This window comes from Trichomycterus rosablanca, chromosome 15, assembly GCF_030014385.1.
Source record: "Trichomycterus rosablanca isolate fTriRos1 chromosome 15, fTriRos1.hap1, whole genome shotgun sequence".
NCBI lineage: Eukaryota > Metazoa > Chordata > Actinopteri > Siluriformes > Trichomycteridae > Trichomycterus > Trichomycterus rosablanca.
This window is the reverse complement of record NC_086002.1, coordinates 9599999-9617110: the sequence shown is the minus strand read 5'-3', so window position 1 is coordinate 9617110 and position 17112 is coordinate 9599999. Positions and strand designations below refer to the sequence as shown.

Here is a 17112-nt window from a genome sequence, read left to right as displayed (position 1 = left end):
AGGGCCTTAACCACTGTGCTAGCACTGGCCATTAAATAAATTAATAAGTAATGCAATTAATATGCATGTTTACATTTAAGGACGGGGCGGTACGGTGGCTTAGTGGGTAGCACTGTCGCCTCACAGCAAGAAGGTCCTGGGTTCGATTCCCAGGTGAAGCAGTCTGGGTCCTTTCTTTGTGGAGTTTGCACGTTCTAACCGTGTCTTCGTGGGTTTCCTCCGGGTGCTCCGGTTTCCTCCCACAGTCCAAAGACATGCATGTAAGGTGAATTGGAGATACAAAATTGTCCATGACCGTGTTTGATATTAAACTTGAACTGATGAATCTTGTGTAACCAGTAATTACCTGTTCTGTCATAAATGTAACCACTGTGTGTAAAACATGACTGTAAAATCCAAATAAATAATAAATAAACATTCAAGGACATACATGCACATCTGTGCTTCCACCTCTCGCTGATATCTTGCATTATTTTATTTTTTTATTTTACTTAATGTGTGATTGTCTTTTGTTGCCTGAGCTATCTTAAAACCAGCTGGTGCATCCCATTGCTATGGACATACAGACTTTGTGTGGCATCAAGTCTGCCAGTATTATTACCAAAAACTTTAAACTGTGTGTGTTTTGCTTTTGCTTATGTGTTGTTCTGTTTTTCCATGTTTAGGCTGTAAAAAGGCCTAAAGGGACATAAAAATGCAATAAATTATAAATAGATTTATTTAGATTCAGTTTTTTGTTTATTTTGGCTGCTACCGTATTGTAGGAATCACCAAAGCGGATCATTCTGGTTTGGCACTGTTTTACAACGACCAATCCTTCAAAACCTACACAAACACACACAGGTAATCATGACTGTTGTAGATGCCTGTGATAGCATCTAACCGGTGATAGCAACACAGAGATTCGCACCTGGGATCTCAGTTGTATTGGGCTGGTGTATATTGCCACTGTGCTAAAATAATATAATAAATATGATTATTATTGTATGACAAAACTGCATTTGTGCTGTGAACAATGAGAATTGCCATATGAAAGCAGGAAAAGAGTCAGTAAGAGTCAATATCTGTGAACGACTAATCATTAAAGTAAATACTAAACAGTGTGGCTTCATGGAAGGAAGTGGACTTATAGTGACATTGTGCATTGGGATCACTCATTTTTCCTCAGATATACTGTATATGCCGATCAATCATATATTAAAACCTGTTTAAAAACTCCATCAGCGCTGCTGTGTCTGATCCACTCATACCAGCACAACACACACTAACACACCACCACCATGTCAGTGTCACTGCAGTGCTGAGAATCATGCACCACCTAAATAATACCTACTCTGTGGTGGTCCTGGGAGAGTCGAGACCATTGAAGAACAGCATGAAAAGGGGCTAACAAAGCATGCAGAAAAACAGATGGACTACAGTCAGTAATTGTAGAACTACAAAGTGCTCCTATATGGTAAGTGGAGCTGATAAAATTGACAGTGAGTGTAGAAACATTGAGGTGGTTTTAATGTTATGGCTGATCGGTGTATATACATACACAAGTGGGTTCCTCAAAAAGTTTCCACATTTTTTAAAACTCCATTAAGAATTTCAAAACGAATGACATCACTTCTCTACATAGTCACCTTTCAAACTTTTCCCAGCGTCATACCAACTTTTTAATGCCATCAGCAAAAAATGTTTTTGTTTGAGCGTGTAGCCACTGATGCACCGCTGCTTTCACATCATCATAACATGAAAATCTTCTTCCCCTTAAAGCTTCTTTGAGCGGGCCAAAAAGGTGCAAATCAGAAGGCGCTAAAACCGGACTATAAGCTCTCTCTCTCTCAGTCTCCCAGACATGACCAATTACTCCTCCTCTAAAAAGTACCCGGATTAAGTCCAGTTAAGTACTGTTTAAGTGTGAGATTTCAGACGCAGCCCTCGGCTTCTTCACGTCACCTGCCCACAGCGTAAACACGTTGTGCAAAAGTGAAAGTCGTTCGTGCGAAACACCGCGAGCTGTATATAGTTGTATGGATTAAACGATGCCTCGATGCATAAAATTTGAATCAATGATTTTTAGTAATCGATTTACTCAAGTTTCTCGAGGAATCGTTTCAGCCCTATATTAAAGTGAGGAAACTTTTTGAAGCTTCCTCATATAATGTTAAATGTTGACAATTGATTCTTTTTTTTTTTAGATTTTTTCAATGCCTGCCCTACCCTCCTATTAATTTACGTCAACACGAAACAATTCAAAATGATTTTTCCTTATGAGAAATGACACTGCTGGTGCCACAATAATCTATTTGCATTAACCCCACCCTGTATTATATATACATATGTTTTAAGAAACACCCTAAATTTAACATCTGCAAAAACAATAAACAAGTCATTTTTTTTCTGGTGTTCAAGCTTGCACTTGTTTTACACATGCAAGCTCTCGGTAAATCAGAGAGTAAGTGCTGGTATAATCCAAAGGCAGGATATTGAGATTAAGAATTGTATTCAGGCTAAATCCCAAAGGTATTAACAATGATCTAGAAACCAGTTCTACACCACCCACACTGGCCTTTGTGACACTGCTCATAACGAAACATCTCAACCTGAAAGTTCATATCAAAATACTACACGGTCGCTTAGTTTCGAATCATAATGAAACTTCGATATTTACTTTGTATGTGTTTGGCAGACAGGTTACCCATAACCCATAACATTAAAACCACGTTCTTGTTTCTACACACACTGTGCAATTTATCAGCTCCACTTACCATATAGAAGCACTTTGTAGTTTTACAATTACTGACTGTAGTCTATCTGTTTTGCTACATACTTTTTTTTATTCTGCTTTCACCCTGTTCTTCAATGGTCAGGACCAATACAGAGCAGGTATTATTTAGGTGGTGGATCATTCTTAGCACTGCAGTGACACTGACACGGTGCTGGTGTGTGTTGTGCTGGTATGAGTGGATCAGACACAGCAGCGCTGCTGGAGTTTTTAAATACTGTGCCCACTCACTGTCCACTCTGTTAGACACTCCTACCTAGTTGGTCCACCTAGTAGATGTAAAGTCAGAGACGATCGCTCATCTATTGCTGCTGTTGAGTTGGTCATCTTCTAGACCTTCATCAGTGGTCACAGGACGATACCCATGTGGCGCTGTTGGCTGGATATTTTTGGTTGGTAGACTATTCTCAGTCCAGTAGTGACAGTGAGGTGTTTAAAAACTCCAGCAGCATTGCTGTGTCTTATCCACTTATACCAGCACAACACACACTAACACACCACCACCATGTCAGTGTCACTGCAGTGCTGAGAATGATCCACCACCCAAATAATACCTGCTCTGTAGTAGTCCTGGGAGAGTCCTGACCATTGAAGATCAACAGAATGCACAGAATGCAACAGAAAAGCTGGCGGAGTCAGTGTGATGCTTTGGGCAATGTTCTGCTAGGAAACCTTGGGTCCTGCCATCCATGTGGATGCTACTCTGACACGTACCACCTACCTAAGCATTGTTGCAGACCATGTACACACTTTCATGGAAACGGTGTTCCCTGATGGCTGTGGCCTCTTTTAGCAGGATAATGCATAGTGCCACAAAGCAAAAATGGTTCAGGAATGGTTTGAGGAGCACGACAACGAGTTTGAGGTGTTGACATGGCCTCCAAATTCCCCAGATCTCAATCCAATCGAGCATCTGTGGGATGTGCAGGACAAACAAGTCCAATCCATGAAGGTCCCACCTCACAACTTACAGGGGTAAAAGGATCTGCTGCTATGATATTGGTACCAAATACCATAGCACACCTTCAGGGGTCTAGTGAAGTCCATGCCTCGATGGGTCGGGGCTGTTGTGGCAGCAAAAGGAGGACCAACACAATATTAGGAAGGTGGTCATAATGTTATGCCTAATCGGAGCCTGATACTACTTTTTCTTCCTTAGTATTTATACTGATATTACATTGTAATTTGTATGGTCTGTCTGAAAACCTAGTGAGCTGCCTTGCTGCCTACTGACTACCTAGGTTGCTGGGATTGCCTTCACCGCTAAGGAAGCATCGAATGCTCCGTCAGATTATCGCTTAGAATTAAGACACCTCAGTAGGCAGCATTTTTAGGTATCTAAGAATTCAGACAGAGCCTTCTTCTCGGGAGTGCAAGTAGGATGACGTAAATGCCAGTTTATGTAGAGGGCTCACTAGGTTTTCAGACAGACCCATAGTGTAAGAGGTAGTGCGGAGTAAGAATTTCACTGTAAACTGTGTTTCTCTAAGAAAATTACAATAAACTCTTAAATCTTGAATTAAAAAAAGAGAGTGAACAAAACGCCAATTCAGTTGGCTTACAGGGAAAATTAAGACTGTCTATTACGCAATCTTCCTGTATGTTATTCTTGAGTTTTAGGAGCCCCTTTGAACTCTAGGGAGTTTCTAGATGAACATAGGAAGTGGAGGCGGTTCACTGTGTTTGTCTTTGGCTCTAAGACAACAGCATTGCACAGAAAGACTGTGCAAACAGGAGCAATCAGGACTGAAATGGAAAACTAAATATAGTGGAAGTCCATGCTGCAGATCAAACAGAGATACACTGGGACAAGAAAAATTTGTGAACTCTTCCACAATTTGCTTTGAGATCTGATCCCCACCTAATCCATAATAACTGACAAGCACATTCAGCAAGCTTGTAACGTTTCATGCCTGACTGATAATGTTTCCTGTATGTAGCTGCAAATCTCACTTGCACTGTGGTAAAGAGGAACTGTTCATTGATTTCTGGCATTAACGGCCTTCTTCAGGTTATACTGCAGCATCTCAATTAGGAACACATGTGGTGCCTGGTTTGGACGTTCCAAAATGCCATATCACATCATCATGTTTTGAACAATTCTGTTGTTCTGTGGCTTGTTTTTTACACCTCAATGGACAGACCTTTTATAGTGTCCTGATACAATTTTTGGATCATTCCTCTCATTTACTGCAAGTTGCCCAAGCTTGAAGACAGCTAATGCCTAGTTCACACTACACGGTTTTTGCCCTGATTTTCGCTCGCCAACAGAAAGATGTGCCAGCTCGGAGGCAAATCTGTGTTTGCTTGGGGCTTAAAAATCAGCTAACGGTCACTATGTGTGAACTGTTCGACGACTCTAAATGACATCTAAATGGCTCGCCAGTTGCTTTGTTGATTGCTTGCAGACTAAAGAAAAATATCTAGAACGCTAAATATCTGGACATGATTTTCGCTCGCCAACAGGCCACTGGTAGATGTGCCACCTCGAAGGCATTTGCTTGGGGCTTGAAAATCGGCTCTCAATTGCTAAGTGTGAATTGTTCAACAACTTGATCCGAGCGGCCCGCCAGTCGCTTGCAGAGTAAAGAAAAACATCTAGCATGCTAAATATCTGGGCCTATCAGCGATTCCAAATCCTGTAGTGTGAGAAGTGTTGCAATCAGGTTGTTACTGGCAGTCAGTGCGGTGTCAAACTACAGCCAATGAGAACGCAAGATACAGAGTGATTGGAAATCTGAGGGAGGAGTAAATATGTGTATCAGGGGCATAATATAGTTTCTATCAGAAAACACTGGCACACACAAGCTTTACAGTATTTGTGACCTTATCGTCCATGCCAAACCATCATACCAATGTGCATTGCAAAATATTTATTTACTTTCAACTCTCTCTGCAGAACAGACGATCCCTGCTGGTCGCATAGCCAAATCCACTCCTTCATCCAGATTCGTTACTGTTTCCTCCATGCTATTACGCTGCATATTAGCCCACAAACAACTTCGCTCACTTCGTGTTGACGTGGATTTGAGGAAGGAAGACGAACGCCTGTATTTCTCATTTCTACATACAGTGTATCACAAAAGTGAGTACACCCCTCACATTTCTGCAGATATTTAAGTATATCTTTTCATGGGACAACACTGACAAAATGACACTTTGACACAATGAAAAGTAGTCTGTGTGCAGCTTATATAACAGTGTAAATTTATTCTTCCCTCAAAATAACTCAATATACAGCTATTAATGTCTAAACCACCGGCAACAAAAGTGAGTACACCCCTAAGAGACTACACCCCTAAATGTCCAAATTGAGCACTGCTTGTCCTTTTCCCTCCAAAATGTCATATGATTTGTTAGTGTTACTAGGTCTCAGGTGTGCATAGGGAGCAGGTGTGTTCAATTTAGTAGTACAGCTCTCACACTCTCTCATACTGGTCACTGAAAGTTCCAACATGGCACCTCATGGCAAAGAACTCTCTGAGGATCTTAAAAGACGAATTGTTGCGCTACATGAAGATGGCCAAGGCTACAAGAAGATTGCCAACACCCTGAAACTGAGCTGCAGCACAGTGGCCAAGATCATCCAGCGTTTTAAAAGAGCAGGGTCCACTCAGAACAGACCTCGCGTTGGTCGTCCAAAGAAGCTGAGTGCACGTGCTCAGCGTCACATCCAACTGCTGTCTTTGAAAGATAGGCGCAGGAGTGCTGTCAGCATTGCTGCAGAGATTGAAAAGGTGGGGGGTCAGCCTGTCAGTGCACACTACATCAAATTGGTCTGCATGGCTGTCACCCCAGAAGGAAGACTCTTCTGAAGTCTCTACACAAGAAAGCCCACAAACAGTTTGCTGAAGACATGTCAACAAAGGACATGGATTACTGGAACCATGTCCTATGGTCTGATGAGACCAAGATTAATTTGTTTGGTTCAGATGGTCTCAAGCATGTGTGGCGGCAATCAGGTGAGGAGTACAAAGATAAGTGTGTCATGCCTACAGTCAAGCATGGTGGTGGGAATGCCATGGTCTGGGGCTGCATGAGTGCAGCAGGTGTTGGGGAGTTACATTTCATTGAGGGACACATGAACTCCAATATGTACTGTGAAATACTGAAGCAGAGCATGATCCCCTCCCTCCGGAAACTGGGTCGCAGGGCAGTGTTCCAGCATGATAATGACCCCAAACACACCTCTAAGACGACCACTGCTTTATTGAAGAGGCTGAGGGTAAAGGTGATGGACTGGCCAAGCATGTCTCCAGACCTAAACCCAATAGAACATCTTTGGGGCATCCTCAAGCGGAAGGTGGAGGAGCGCAAAGTCTCGAATATCCGCCAGCTCCGTGATGTCGTCATGGAGGAGTGGAAAAGCATTCCAGTGGCAACCTGTGAAGCTCTGGTAAACTCCATGCCCAGGAGAGTTAAGGCAGTTCTGGGAAATAATGGTGGCCACACAAAATATTGACACTTCAGGAACTTTCACTAAGGGGTGTACTCACTTTTGTTGCCGATGGTTTAGACATTAATGGCTGTATATTGAGTTATTTTGAGGGAAGAATAAATTTACACTGTTATATAAGCTGCACACAGACTACTTTTCACTGTGTCAAAGTGTCATTTTGTCAGTGTTGTCCCATGAAAAGATATACTTAAATATCTGCAGAAATGTGAGGGGTGTACTCACTTTTGTGATACACTGTATACAGTTGTACATTAAAATAAAATTCTTTCTTTGCATATCCCAGCTTGTTTGGAAGCTGGGGTCAGAGCGCAGGGTCAGCCATTGTACAGCACCCCTGGAGCTGAGAGGCTTAAAGGCCTTGCTCAAGGACCCAACAGTGGCTGCATGGCAGAGCTGGGATTTGAACTCTCAACCTTTCAATTGATATCCCAAAGTCCTACCCACTAGGCTACCACTGTCCCATTGGACATGGTATCATTAAACACTTCTCACGTGTGTTTAAGAGACTCGTCTATGAATTCTCCTGGTGAGGGATCGCGTAGTGAGTGACCGCCCCTATCGTGGATAAATCTTGTAATCTGGAGTCTTTTAATTCACTGTGGTTTTCACACTACAAGAGATCTAGTTGTGTAGTGTGAACTGTACAGCAATCTGAACATCTTGAAAATTGTGTAGTGTCATTTAGCATAAGTAGTCCAAAACATGATGCTCCCTACACCATGCTTTATAGCTTAAATGGCACAATGGTGTTCATTCTACATATACAAACAGAACTGACATTCTATAAACACTATTTTATTTTACAGTGTTTAATAATCAACAGCGGACACAGGAAGACATTTCTGCAGGTAGATTTATTCCACTTCAGCATTTCATCTTGTGCTCCTGGTGTGATCGTTGCAAGGAGCACACACCCTGAGAAAGTCGCGCTGGTGCTAAATCCTCCTTCATTGTAAGATTTGTCTTATTCAAATGTATGAACACTGTGATCATTAGAAAGGACTTCTAACACTGAGTTTTTGTTTGCGCAGTCTTAAAGATGAATCTGAGATTCTGGAGTCGATGCCTGAGTGATTGTGTGTGTACAGAGATATTATCAGGGTGGAGAAAGTTTAAATATGAATGGGATAGCACGCAACAGTTGGAGTATAACGGGAAGCCTATAAATAGAGCAAATCCTGTTGCTCAATTAATCTTAAAAAAAGAGAGAGAGGCAATTCTGCTGTTGGTAAGGCGTAACCAGGAAAAAGCCAGGCCCATCGTGTACTCACATTGACTCACGTGTAGATTGATGGTACTGCTGTACTGACACTTTTTTTTTTTTTTTTACGTTTTACCTTTTGTTCTGAAAATCTACACACCAAACACTGTTTGTGTTTCAAATGTTCTGCTTATTTCAAAAGCAGCAGCTTCACTTAATAAACATTAAATTGTCAAAGAGATTCTACAAACTAATACAGATGATTTATAGGATTAACTTCATGAAAGTGACAAGAACAACTAGCTACACATTAGCTTCCCTTGCACAACATGTAGGGTCACCACTGTGGATCATTTTGTTCTACATAACTGACATGGCACAGTTTAAGGCCGGATGCCCCTCCTGACGCAATGCTCCTTTTTTTTTTACTTGCCAACAGATCACAGGGCTTTGGCCATACCCCCATCCTCAATCATAGCTCATGTCTCAGTGAAGGTGGGCTAGCATAATAGATGCCACCACCTGAATGCTGAATTAGGAACTTATTTTTCTAAAAATCTTATCCTGACTAAAGGAATCCTAAACACAACTCATGATAGCTGGTATATAATAAAAAAGAATGTCTAACTTCAAGGCCAGTGAGAGACAAGATTTGTTAACCTAAGATTAAATTGCTGTGTTCACGCTACTGTTTTCCAGTAGCTTCTGCATCACTGATGCTTGACTACAAAACAACAATGGACAAACCCCCACCTACCCTGTACCCTTCATGCCAAAAGCATGGTTCGACGTGATCCACTATTTTAATCACAAGAGCACAGGATATTCTCTGTACTGGCACCAAGGTGGTGGAATAGACTTTCCTGGCTGTCTGAACGTTCAACACATTTACCATCTTCGAACACCGACTACAGACCAGCTTCTTCACTAAGCACTTAAATGAGCACTAAAAATTCCCTTGACTTTTATTTTGTTTCTGTAGCTGTACTAACTCCTGTCTAACAGAGGTTTTAGCTTAATGGTGTTCTTGGACTGTAGCCTATTTTTATTAGAATGAGGGTCTCAGTCTACCAAAGAGACCGCAAAGCACTTCTCTTAATAACAGTGTGTGCTAAATGCTGCAAGATAACTAGAAATGTAAAACTGTAGTAAGCGAACACGTAGTACACGATCTTTCCTGTTGATGGAATATTTCTAAGCTTGACTTCTCTTAAAATAGAATAGATTTTTTATTTGTACAGCACCAGGGTTAGGCAGTAAAGGCATGCAAGTATTTTACAAGGTTTACAAGGGGAGGATGGCTGTATACGAGTAACAGGACTGAGTTTTTAACATAGAATTAGTAAATACATGAAATATAGCAGCATGGAGTTCATGCTACAAGCATGAGAACACTGGGTACAGTCTAGTGATTTATCAAAAAAATAACAGCTAGGAAAAAATTTAGGTAACAGGAATGTACGTTAAGATTATAATATTATCATTATACATACGGGGGGGGGGGGGGGTATGGAGTCACCAAACAATGCAAGGAAAAAAGCATTTCTGAAAGATTATATTTCGTATTATGTATTATATTTTTTTGTGTTATAGGGAGTTAGGTTTTAAATTATACATGATCAGCCATAACATTAAAACCACCTCCTTGTTTCTACACACACTGTCCACTTTATCAGCTCCACTTACCATATAGAAGCACTTTGTAGTTCTACAATTACTGACTGTAGCTCAACTGTTTCTCTGCATGCTTTGTTAGCCCCCTTTCATGCTGTTCTTCAAATGGTCAGGACCCCCACAGGACCTCCACAGAGCAGGTATTATTTGGGTTGTGGGTCATTCTCAGCACTGCAGTGACACTGACATGGTGGTGGTGTGTTAGTGTGTGTTGTGTGTGTTTTAAACACCTCACTGTCACTGCTGGACTGAGAATAGTCCACCAACCAAAAATATCCAGCCAACAGTGCCCCGTGAGCAGCGTCCTGTGACCACTGATGAAGGTCTAGAAGGTGACCAACTCAAACAGCAGCAATAGATGAGCGATCGTCTCTGACTTTACATCTATAAGGTGGAGTAACTAGGTAGGAGTGTCTAATAGAGTGGACAGTGAGTGGACACGGTATTTAAAAATTCCAATGTCTGATTCACTCATACCAGCACAACACACATTAACACACCACCACCATGTCAGTGTCACTGCAATGCTGAGAATCATCCACCACTTAAATAATACCTGCTCTGTGGTGGTCCTGTGAGAGTCCTGACCATTGAAGAACAGCATGAAAGAGGGCTAATAAAGCATGCAGATAAACAGATGGACTACAGTCAGTAATTGCACAACAACAAAGCTTCTATATGGTAAGTAGAGCTGATAAAATGGACAGTGCGTGTAGAAATAAGGAGGTGGTTTTAATGTTATGGCTGATCGGTGTATATTGGTCCTGGGGACGGAAATGGCACCAGTTCAGCGGAATGGCCCTCAAACACATGACGATATTATGATTACTACACTGTGGACAATGTCACCCGTGTGTCAGCAGCTCTACGAGACACCTCTTTGTTTATGGTTCCTGAATTACACCTGACCAGCCTGACAAATTTCTTCTCAGTATAATTTGATATTGGCTGTTTGTTCAGAAACAAGTGCTCCGTGTACTTTTTAAGAAGTAGAGTAAAACACCCAAGACTGGCACGACACATCTCTTACATGCGTATGTAAACTTTTAACCCCAGCTAGAACTTACTGATGAGGTTTCTGTGTGGAAATGTCTTGGACAGACTTAAATGAGAATTAGAGAAAGAATAGTGAAGTGTTGTACCTCTTCTGAGATCTGCCCCGTGTGGGCAGTCTTTCTCTCCAGGTCTCTTCTTAACAGAGTGTTTTGTTTCTCCAGCTGCAGAACCTTTCGTGCCAGGTGAACACTGCAAAAATGTAGGCGATTATAAACATTCTGTTAAACAAGTGAGTTTCTCCAGAGACACTAGATGGACAAAAGTATGTGGACACTGGAATATAAGCTTGTTTTAAAACAACTGGCTGTAATAAGTCTTGATTTTGGAGTGTCTGTCCAATGTTGTGTCCTTTCATGATGGACTAAAAAGGCCTGGCTTACAATCGATGTCTCAATTCATTCCAAAGGTGAGGACACCGTAAAGGTCACTGGAGTTTCTCCACACTAAACTTTGTTTTAATAAACGCCGCTTTGTGCACAGGGAACAAAAAAAGGGTCTTTATCAAACTGTTGCCACAAAGTTGGGGCAAATAATTCATTTTATGTATCTGATTTTATAAATGTTAAACACAGATGTGGCTAATCTACCTGAATTTAATGATTAGGAGAAGTGTTGACATACTTTTGCAAATACATACTTGTAACAGGGCAGTTGTAGCCTAGCGGTTAAGGTACTAAACTAGTAATCAAAAGGTCGCTGGTTCAAAACCCCACCACTGCCAGGTTGTCACTGTTGGGCCCCTCAAGCAAAGCCCTTAACCCTTTATTGCTTAGGCAGTATACTGTCACAGTACTGTATGCCGCTTTCGATATTTGAACACAAGTGAACAATTTTGTACCTTTAATTTTGTATCTTCAATTCAGCTCACTGCACGTCTTTGGATGAAAAACGGAGCTCCCGGAATAAAACCCACGCAGACACAGGGAGAACATGCAAACTCCACACAGAGAGGACCCAGACTGTTTCACCTGGGAATCGAACTTAGGACCCTCTTGCTGTGAGGTGACAGTGCTAGCCACCGTGCCACCCTAGCCTGCTAGGGAAAGTAGCTTTTTTTTTAATTAACACAAAAGGCTAAGATACAGGTTTGAATCTTAGCAGTGTTATTAGCCAGCCGGCCTCTACATTGACATGATTGGCTATGTCAGAGGATGAGGATGGCAGGAGCCCTGCAATGGATTGGTGCCCTGTCCAGGGTATTCCTGTCTAATGCTTAGTGATTCCTGGTAAAAACCCACCATGACTCTGACCAGGATAAACCTTAAACACAGATGTGGCTAAACTACCTGAATTCAATGATTGTAAGGAGTGTTGACATACTTTTGCAAATACATACTTGTAACAGGGCAGTTGTAGCCTAGCAGTTAAGGTACTAAACTAGTCATCAAAAGGTCACTGGTTCAAAACCCCACCACTGCCAGGTTGTCACTGTTGGGCCCTTCAAGCAAGGCCCATAACCCTCCACTGCTCAGGCAGTACACTGTCACAGTACTGTAAATTCGCTTTGGATAAAAAGCATCTGCTAAATGCTGAAAATGTAAATGCAAATATCACTTATATTAGCAACATACCATCAGCATCCTACTGGAACACAACAAAGCAGCAATGTATGAAATGATTGATCATATCTGTACAATATTAAACAGTATATAATAACATTGAGATTAAATTAGGGGTTGATTTAATTATAAAATAGAGGAGAGCCAATAGAGATTACATTGGATTGTGTTGACGTTCGCATGCAAGATGACGTGCAGCTTGTACAGTACAGTATTAGCTGTGCAATAAGCAAGGAAGCACCTTGATCATTCACACTGTTTTATTTTAGAATCTGTCGCTTTCTGTGGGCAGCAAGTATATAATTTAGTGAAAGATCACAAAAATGTAATATACTTGCTACAATAATCAGTCAAATGAAATCCACTAATTAACACACAGCATTAATATGCAGGCTAGTCCTGTAGCAGTGAAACAACAAACACTGTTACTGAGCTTTGGAGCAAAAATCTCATTAGGATATTAACCCTTTGATGCACAACCTGGGTCAAAAGTGACCCAACTGAGTTTTTATTTTCTACATCTCGTCATTCAAGCGTTCATGAATTCCTCAATTAACTTGTTTTTGATCATCACAAATCCTTAATTCAGTTTTATATTTTTAGTTTTTTTAATAAAAATCATTTTTGTATAACTACCCTTCTAATGCACAACATGGGTCAAAAATGACCCTTATGTATTTACTATGAAATTTGACAGTAACTACTGACATTTGTAAGTGTTTATAGTCAGAAACATATTTACTGATCTTTTGAAAGACAACCAAAGATTAGGCTCATGAATCTTGAATATGTCCAATACTATTAGCTTGCTAGCTGTTAACATATTCTAGTATGGAACATTAAATGGTTTCAAAACATATACCAAAAAGATACTCAATAATACATGAAATAACATAGGAAACGAATATGGGTCATTTTCGACCCATGTTGTGCATTAGAAGAGGTTTGCTTAGCTTATGCATCAAAGGGTTAAATTACAGGTTGAGAAAGCACAGACCCAACTACTATCAGAACTTTCCAAAATATGAACTCATCCATAATTTGAATAAATGAAAATATGCACTCGTTCCTAAAAAAGTAAACAAACCAAACAGAACATTATGCTTGCACTGCTTATTCTTCCATATCCAATTACCTTCACATTTGGCTTTCAGAGAAAGATTGACTGCCTTTGCTCTTACCTCTGCTTCATCCTTCTCCTGGCAGTGGTCGGCACATTTGCTCCGTAACCGTATGAAAACAGCACCCTCTCTGCTTCATCTTCATTTTGCACTGTAAAACAAGCCAAAAAGGTTTAAGTGATTGAGTGTCTAAGACCACCGACCATCACTGCATTACTGAGGGTAACTATGTTCATATACCTGAGTTTGTTTTAAAAACAAATCTGTCTGACAGAACAGTGATATAATTTCAGCTTGTTACAATGACAAGCAATAATAACATTGTTACATAGTATCTGTGGGAATTTGTACCCATTCTGTCAAAAGAACATTTGTAAACTCATGTAGGACAAGACCAATTCCTCCTATAGGTGTTGAGGTCAGGGCTCCTTCACACCAAATTCTTCGAACCACATCTTTATGGACCTTCCATTTTGCACAGAACCACAGACATGCTAAAACAGAAAGGGGCCTTATTCAAACTGCTGGCACAAATCCAGAACCATATTGTTTTTTGTAGAATTGATTGATATTTCACCCTTTAGAGTAATGGGTGTGGATGTAATTAAAAGGGGTGTTTGCACACTTTTAGCTTTGGAGTGCATTTCTGGATTTGATTGCTCTTGTATGCTAAGCTTTCAGAATAAGCCAGAAATCTTACTCTCTGCTGCCTGCATGGTGATGTCGTCAAGCTCCTTTTCTAGCTTCTCATAGGTGTTCAGCCTCATCTGCTGCTCGGCACTTTGGGTTTGCAGCTCTGCTATGCGTTTCTCTGACGATGACTGAAGTGCATAAAACTCTTTTGTCAGAACCTGAAGCACAGACGTGTGTGGAGAGAGGTTTCCTATTAGCTTAATTGTGGAAGTTTCAAAAGAACAAAGTTGTGTAGATGTTTATTCTGCTGTTTGTTCTGTCTCTAGACAAAAAATATGAGAGATATTCAAAAAGTTTCTGCACTTTTATATTTTGGTTTAAAACGGTGAGGGTGGGAGGAGGAGTAATTGGTCGTGTCCGAGTGTGAAAGAGAGCTTATAGTCTGGATTTAGCGCCATCTGATTTCCACCTTTTTGGACGCTCAATGAAGCTTTAAGGGAAGATTTTATATATATTCACCAATCAGTCATAACATTAAAACCACCTCCTTGTTTCAACACTTCACTGTCATCGCTGGACTGAGAATAGTCCACCAACCAAAAATTTCCAGCCAACAGCGCCCTGTGGGCAGCGTCCTGTGACCACTGATGAAGGTCTAGAAGATGACCAACTCGAACAGCAGCAGTAGATGAGCAAACGTCTCTGACTTTACATCTACAAGGTGGACCAACTAGGTAGGAGTGTCTAATAGAGTGGAATTTAAAAACTCCAGCAGCACTGCTGTGTCTGATTCACTCATACCAGCACAACACACACTAACACACCACCACCATGTCAGTGTCACTGCAGTGCTGAGAATGATCCACCACCTAAATAATACCTGCTCTGTGGTGGTCCTGTGGGGGTCCTGACCATTGAAGAACAGGGTGAAAGCAGGCTAAAAAAGTATGTAGAGTAATAGATGGACTAGTCAGTAATTGTAGAACCACAAAGTGCTTCTATATGGTAAGAGGAACTGATTAAATGGACAGTGAGTGTAGAAACAAGGAGGTGGTTTTAATGTTATGGCTGATCTGTGTATATCCTAAGGAAAAATGTGAGGTCCCAATGCACAACGGCACTTTCAGTCCACTTCCTTCCATGAAGCCCCACTGTTTAGTATTATAATTATTTAGGTTTTTTTTTAATTATTTTTATTATTATTATTTAGTATTATAATAATAACGATGATGATTCTTTTCAAGTGGTCCTGTTAGGGGTCTACAGTGGATCATTTGCCCACATATTGGACAGAAACCTGCCCTGATATGTAGGGGTGCATAGATATGTACCCGACCCAATGGTTAGGTACACATAACTCCATGCACCTTCAGTACTTGTAAGCCCAGCCTGGGATTTAAACCCCTAGAACTGCTGCTACCAGCAGCGTGGTTCTTTGCATTAAATCAGACAAGCTGTAGCTATAATAATAAACAAAAATATGTTATTGTCCAGTGTTTTCAAAAGTCAAAACGCTTCACACACACCTTGCTGACTTTAAAAGCTTTAAACACACCTAACTAATGTCATGAAGGCTAAATATGACTGAATATGGGTGTATGAGAACTCAGAAAACAGACAAAAGTCTGCAATGTAGACAGGCCTGCAGGACTGGAGTTGAGAAACAATGGTTAAGATGCAACAATGTGAATGGCATGCTTCTGTGGAAGCCACCTGCCTCCAATTTCTTCTGCTGTTTCTCACACTCCATCTGACACAGGCTGAGGTTGCGGGCGGTCTCCTCCTGCACTATCTGCGAGCGCTCTGCTTCAAAAGCTTTAAGCTTCATCTGGTTCTGCATCTCTGAAACCCTGCTGTCGGAGTTCAGCTGCAGCTGCCTGAACCTGGAAACATGCACACGTCGGGAGTGTTACACACAGTGCTTAAGCGCATTCTACAGACAATTCGGTAGTAGATAGTAAAAGAGACATCATAACACAAAGACCTACTGTATCTGTCGTCACTTTTTAAAAATGTCATATCATCTCACACACACACACACCCATAAACAAATACAACTCAGATACAAAGCCTGAGAACTAAGCTTCACAAACACTACTCAATATAGAAACTCAAAGAATTAAGTGGAATTTAAAAGTTGTATTCCCACCAGTTAAAGCCAATGAGGGAACTCCTTCGTGTTCAGACGTAAGGCAGTTCTGAATGCAACAACACACAATGAATACATAAAGTGAAAACATTCTGAGCTATAAATAAGCTGCTATAAATTATAGGAACAAAGGATTAAATTGTGTTGGCCTTTATGCTCATAATCTTTTTGTATTCTGTTCGTTTGTGCTATTAAGAAAAATAACAAACCACAAAATAAAAACAGTTAACCAGGAATGAAAAGGATTTAGATGTTGAAAGAGGCTACAGTAACCTTAATGCAAATACTGTAGCCCAAAAGAAGCTGGTGACAGCTGATACACAGGTATGTGATCACACTTCTTCCCAAATAGACAAACACCCACAGATCACATACCTCAGACTACAGATGAATTGATAAGCAGTACAGCAGTCTTTTTTTACTTTATAACAGTTTGCATTTTAACTTATTCTGTTCATTTGTCTGTATAGTTTGGCTGAAACCACAG

The 17112-nt window shown here is 40.8% G+C and overlaps 1 protein-coding gene across 2 annotated transcripts in view; it reads right to left on the bottom strand.

Annotated features, from left to right (window-relative positions):
* pibf1 (progesterone immunomodulatory binding factor 1) overlaps window positions 1-17112 on the bottom strand; it is a 62082-nt gene that overhangs the window by 19040 nt on the left and 25930 nt on the right. Inside the window, exons 11-14 of one of the 2 annotated variants that reach the window (XM_063009619.1) lie at window positions 16194-16359; window positions 14544-14694; window positions 13904-13994; window positions 11250-11352 (exon numbers count right to left, since the gene is read on the bottom strand). In XM_063009619.1, coding sequence (XP_062865689.1) covers window positions 11250-11352; window positions 13904-13994; window positions 14544-14694; window positions 16194-16359 — 511 coding nt within the window. The remainder of the gene's footprint in view (window positions 1-11249; window positions 11353-13903; window positions 13995-14543; window positions 14695-16193; window positions 16360-17112) is intronic. The other variant, XM_063009620.1, reaches the window with a different exon arrangement.